General features: G+C 51.4%; 1 protein-coding gene across 1 annotated transcript; it reads left to right on the plus strand.

The window, feature by feature from the left end:
• Positions 1–622: 622 nt before the first annotated feature.
• Positions 623–5,208, plus strand: XBP1 (X-box binding protein 1). Its single transcript, XM_026111654.2, is given in 6 exon segments — positions 623–961; positions 1,084–1,180; positions 1,257–1,385; positions 2,002–2,055; positions 2,058–2,165; positions 3,019–5,208. Coding segments are annotated over 6 exon segments (1,269 nt in total). The 5' UTR covers positions 623–638; the 3' UTR covers positions 3,577–5,208.
• The last annotated feature ends 744 nt before the right edge of the window (positions 5,209–5,952 follow it).

A 5,952-nucleotide genomic window follows, 5' to 3' on the forward strand; every position in this document is an offset into this window, starting at 1 on the left:
AGACATTCCTGAAAGTGTATTTTCCACTTATCAGACAGTAAAAACCCTGTATTGCTACTGCTCAGAAGTACGCTGAATTCAAAATACATCACCTGAGGAATCTCTTGTGCTCCCTGGCAGCTCCTGCTTGTCCATCACTAACCTCTCCTCGGCTTTCAGTTTTAGCCCATTTCCCTGACAGCTAGAGCAGCCTCAGTCGGGGCACCTGCCTTCCCGCAAACACCGCCCTTCGCTTCGCTCCTGTTTTTTAACGACCTTCCGCTTGTGATTGCTTTGGGAGAAATCATACCTGGAAGAGAGCAACGGAAAGGCTTAACTGTATCACCGTCTCTAACCGCGTCTGCTCTCTGCTCCCGGGGCACCGCTCGGCACCAGCGGCCCCGCGCCCCCCCCCCCCCGCGACACCGCTGCGCCGCAGCGAGGCCCACACGGGGCCAGCGCACGAGCCGGGCGGCGAGGGGCCCGCTCAGGCCGGGCCGGGCCGGACCACGAGGCCGCCGCGCCCCCCTCCCGCGCCGCCCCCCCGCGCGGCCACGCACCGGCGCCTCAGCCGCCCCAGCCCCCTCCAGCTGATGCAACTCCTGCCCCCCCTTGCTTTCATCCGCAGGCCAATCACGGGCCAGCCCGGCGCCACCGTCATGCCGCCGCGGCCAATGGGGAAGAGCCACGATGGTAGAAAGCGGGGAGGGGCGCGCGGCGCGCAGAGGCCGCGGCGCCGGGTGGTCGCGGCGCCTCCCGTCTCGTCCTGCCCCGGCGCCGCCATGGTCGCGCTGCCCGGCGCTGCGGCCCCGCGGCTGCTGCTCATCCCCGGCAAGGCGGCTGAGCCCGCGGGCCCCGCGCCCGGCCGCCACCTCTCCGTCGTTCTGCCGGCGGGAGCGGCCCCGGGCCTGGAGGCGCCGCAGCCGGCCCGCAAGCGGCAGCGCCTCACGCATCTGAGCCCGGAGGAGAAGGCGCTGCGCAGGTGAGTGCGGGGCCGGGGCCCGGGGCCGCGGCGGGGGCGGTGAGGGGGGCCCGGGGCCGCGGCGGGGGCGGTGAGGGGGGCCCGGGGCCCGCGGCGGGGCTGACGGCCGCGCTGCCGTGCAGGAAGCTGAAGAACCGCGTGGCGGCGCAGAGCGCGCGGGACAGGAAGAAGGCGCGGATGACGGAGCTGGAGCAGCAGGTGGTGGAGCTGGAGGAGGAGGTAAGGGCGGCGGCGCGGGGGAGCGGGGGGCGGCGGCGGCCCGCCGTGACGCTGCTCCTCTGCGGCCCCTCTGCAGAACCAGAAGCTGCTCTTGGAGAACCAGCTCCTGCGGGAGAAGACGTGCAGCCTCTCCCTGGAGAACCAGGAGCTTCGCTGCCGCCTGGGCTTGGATGCTCTGAAGACGGAGAGTGAGAGCGAGTCCAAGGTGAGCTTTCTGCGGTGCCTGCTGGCCTGTCTTCCTCTGCTCCGTGGCAGGCTTTTGCCAAGGTCTGGGGTGCTCTGCAGGGTAACAGCAGTGGGCGGAGGGGGACAAAAATTGCCCTAGTGCTGGGAGCTCTTAGGCAGAAGCAGGCATGTTCTGCGTGAGACTTTATGTGCCAGAAAGACGCTTGTTGTCTTCCAAGTAGAGGCTTTTCCACAGACTGAATAGGAGCCGATTCTGAAGCGGGCACCACCAGCAGTGTGGCACGTGGCAGGCTAGCTAGTTCAAAGCTATTTAAAACTAAATAACCTGTTCTTCTTTCTTTCTGGAAGTAAAGTAATAACTATTATGATCTTGTCTGCCTGCCTCTAAAGAACAGAGATGGGTTAGGCTGCTACTTAGAAGTGGTGTACAGCCTGTATTTGCAAATACTTAAGGGAATGTATGGACGTTTGAGCCAGCTTCTGAAATGGTATTTGTCTCTTCAGACACCTATTCCTGCACAAGTAAGCAGAGGTTCTAGTATTGGAGGTCCTTGCAATAAGAGTGTGATCTTCAAGAGGCTGTACTGTGAGCTAGAACATCTGTGGTGACTGACTGGGCTTCTTGTTTGGGACAGGTTGTGAAGGAATCTCAGGTGGATGAGATCAAGTTGGTGACCGGGTCCGCTGAGTCCGCAGCACTCAGACTACGTGTTCCTCTGCAGCAGGTGCAGGCCCAGCAGTCACCAGTTCTGACAGCTTCCACATGGATTCTGATGGCAATGACTCTTCAGACTCTGAGGTGAGCGTCCACTCATGTCTGAAATGCACGTGAACTTCAGAACCATTGTGGATTTTGAAGTAGTAGAAATTTTGTTTTAACACTGGCTTCTCCCCGTAAAGTTTCTTGATGGCTTCTCATAGTTGGTGTCCCCCCTTCCCCCCCCCCCCTTCCCCCCCCCCCCCCACAACTTTTGGAATGCCTTACATGTGGTTCAAGACAGCTAGGTAAGTCTGTCTAGTGAGTACAGCAGAAGTTCATGCAGCTTAAACTCCTGTTTCCATAAAAGCTTACAGAGATTTTTAGCTCTTGCAGCAAAAATATAAAAATATGAAAGCATGCTGTGTCTTTATTGTTGTTTTAGGCAAACTTGAGTATTCTGATGCTGATGTGCTGGGGCTTTGCAAAGCTGTTAGTGCTTAAACTGTCCCATATTACTGATGTTCAGGAAACTTTTAGGACAGGCCATTCAAAGCTCAAATTGCTCTGATCTGAAGTAAATCTTTGGCCATGGGCAAATCTGCCTAAGCTAGGTTCTGGCACTTGCTCTGTGGAGCTGGCAGGTAGGTGTGGTATTTGTACATGCTGGGTCCAAGATCTTGAGCAGCTGATAAAGGTTTTGAGTATCAAACACATGAAGAGTTCTGTGGGGATCTCCAATACCCTTACAAAAGAGTTAATGGACTAAGCAATTACCTACTTTCAGAACTTCTGTAAGTGTTTTTTCTGATAGCAATGTTCTTGGTAAACTTCTAGTTTTCTACTCATGTTAGCATACCTTAATTTCCAGGTAAGGGTGTATAGATGCCAAAAAACAGATGTCTTCCTTTAACAGTAGAAAGCTGTTTTTCTAAAACAGTATTTCATTCTGCAGTCTGATCTCCTGTTGGGCTTTCTGGACAGTTTGGACCCAGAGATGTTTCTCAAATATGCCGATTCAGAGTCAACGTGCCTGGAAAAGCTGGAGGAAGAGATCTGCGGAGAAACAAATTCCATACCATCCTCCCCCTCTCCCTCTTTGGGGTCCCCATCAGCTAAGTTGGAGGCCATTAATGAACTGATAAGGTTTGATCATGTATACACAAAGCCCCTAATTCTGGAGATTCCTGTTAAAATGGGCAACCAAACCAATATGCTAGTGAAAATAGAGGAAGTATCTCTCTCTCAATCTGAAGATAAAGCTATCCCTGACACCCCAGTATCTGTGAAGGAGGAACCTGTAGACAGCCTCATGCCTGAACTGGGCATCTCTCATCTGCTTTCCTCTCATCACAGCCTTGCAGCCTCAAGCTATCTGCTGGATGCCTGTAGTGACTCTGGATATGAAGGATCCCTGTCACCCTTCAGTAACATGTCCTCTCCACTTGACACTGACCATGCTTGGGAGGATAGTTTTGCCAATGAACTCTTTCCCCAATTGATCAGTGTCTGACTGGTGTTGCGGCCCAAAAGGAGTCGTTCAGGACGACCTCCCTCCCCTTGGGGCCAAACGACCAAGTTCGTGATGCCCTTGGACTGAATTAAGGTGAAATGACACCAGCCAACCGGTTTTAAGATTTATTAACACAAAGATAAGGCATGTGGTCAAATAGGATAATTCAATGGCGAATACTGCAACTAGCTAGACAAGTCCCGTGCCACATGTTTCAAACAGATCTTACCAACATTTAACAAAAGAGAGGGAAAAAGGGGGGGAGAGAGAGAGATATCGCCACCCGTGGATCCAGTGGCGTCCCGTTGGTCCTCTTCCTTTGGGAGTCTCGGTGGTGGTGGTGTGGGGCTCCCATCTGGTGATAGGTGGGTCCTTTTCACCCTGGGTGTAAGTTTTGGCGGTGCGCGTGCAGTAATTACAACTCGAGTTGGGTCCGACCCTGGGTTAGCTCGGAATGACGCGCATGCAGTGGTTACAGCTCAAGTTGGGTACCTCCAAAGAGGGACCCTGAACAAAGAGATCCCTGGGCAATTATAGCTTTTTCAAATTAAGTTTCCCACCCCCCACGTAGTAGTTCAGATCAATAGTAATTTTTGAGTCTGGTGTCTCCTGCTCTTTATTGGATCTCAGCGTTGTTCCTAGACAGGCTGTTTCTTTTCTCCCTTATCTTTTCTGTTGTGGTTTCTGCCGATAGGTGTGTCTTCCTTCCTATAGGTGTGTCTTCCTTCCTAGGGTCCCACCATCGTCTCTCAAGGTCTTGACAAAGAGGTGGTAACTCCAGCAATTAGCACTGTTTCAGCAGTGCACAGGAACGCAAATTGCTGGTAACTCCCTTATCGTTCCCGCCTGCACCAGCTCTGGGGCCCTTTCTCACTGAACTAGGGAGTGCGGCCTAAGGCTTCAGCAAATTTAGCCACTCAGGCCAAGCAAGTTTTATAGAAGTTGTGCTAAAAACGGATCCCAAAGTCTCTGCCCGATTGTGGTCTCGTTCAATGCAGGCTCGGTGTGTCCCGGGTGGTCGCAGGGAGACCATCTCGGGGGTCGCAGCAGCCCAGTCCTGTTTCCGCCAGGGACAGATGGCTTGTTTGGGGTTATGGCCTGCCTGCACCCCATGCACCAAGAAATGTTTAAGGCAAAAAATTCATTCATCTCTCCGCCACAACTGGTAGTGTTAACTCTCCTCGGATAACTATACTGGTAGGATAACAGGACGTGCCCCTTCTAGGGAGGGGGGAGGAAATCAAGTTTCTTCAAAAGTGTTGCTCATTTCTCCCCCTGAATGCTAGTAGTGATGGCCAGTGCATTTCTTCTGAGATGAAAAGTAAATTCTCTTCTTTCCCCCCCTGCCCCGAAGATAAAATGAATGTTGGCTTATGAGGAATGAAACTTGTTCTCTCAATAGCTTGCCAGTTCTGGAAGAACCTGAAAATTGGATTTTTTTTATTATTAAAAGAGAGAATTCTAACACCAAAAGCTTTGGGATGTTTGTGTAGACAGCTGGGTTAAAACTAAATGGTCTGTATATCTTACAGATTTATTATGTAAATGCTTGTTTTCCATTTGCTATGTAGAGTTGCTTTTTCCATTTTAATATTTAAATGTATCTGTGCAATTAAAGTGCAATGCAGCTCATTATTTTTGTCTTGGGTCTCATGGGGAGGGGAGAGTATGTGGGCCTTGCAGAGTTTGAAACTTTCTGTAGAACTTAATAAGAGATTGGGTCTTCTGGGGCTGGTTCTTGTACCACCTTGATGCATCAATCCAGCAGCATTTACATGCTGCATGTTTGTAGCTGGGTGCTTTAGCAGCCTTTGCTGTGTCTTACAGCACTTACTTGATGTTGCAAACTCTCTGTTCAAGGTAGAATGGGGGTGGATGATGGCCAGTGCTGCTATGGCAAAATCTGCTGCCAGAATAAGGATTGCAGGTGGCAGGAGCTTCAGATACCTGAATGAAACTACTGTAACAGCTTTCTGCTGGCAATTAATGTCACTTTAAAAACACTGCAGAACAGCCTGACTGAAGGTCAGTGCATTTCTAGTATTCCTGAAGCAGAGGGAGATGCTTACATTTATGGAGCAGAAAATTGCAGATTCTGTATTACCACAGGACTTGCTGAAGTATAAAAATAGTTTTGCAGGGACTAATTTCAAATACCATAGTATGACTAAAAGCAGTTTCATTACCCTCATCTACTTGCAACAATACAGTACTAAAAATACTTGCATTGAAGTGACTGGGGGAAGAAACTGAAATCGGGTATGAGAGCTGGTCCAGGTGTTTGTACAGTCTAGTGTGTTGTTCTTGGTTTCAGTGCTGTTTCATGTCTTGCATTAAACTTTGACAAAAATAACTGGGAGGATACCGGTCACTAAG

This window comes from Dromaius novaehollandiae, chromosome 17, assembly GCF_036370855.1.
Source record: "Dromaius novaehollandiae isolate bDroNov1 chromosome 17, bDroNov1.hap1, whole genome shotgun sequence".
Lineage (NCBI taxonomy): Eukaryota > Metazoa > Chordata > Aves > Casuariiformes > Dromaiidae > Dromaius > Dromaius novaehollandiae.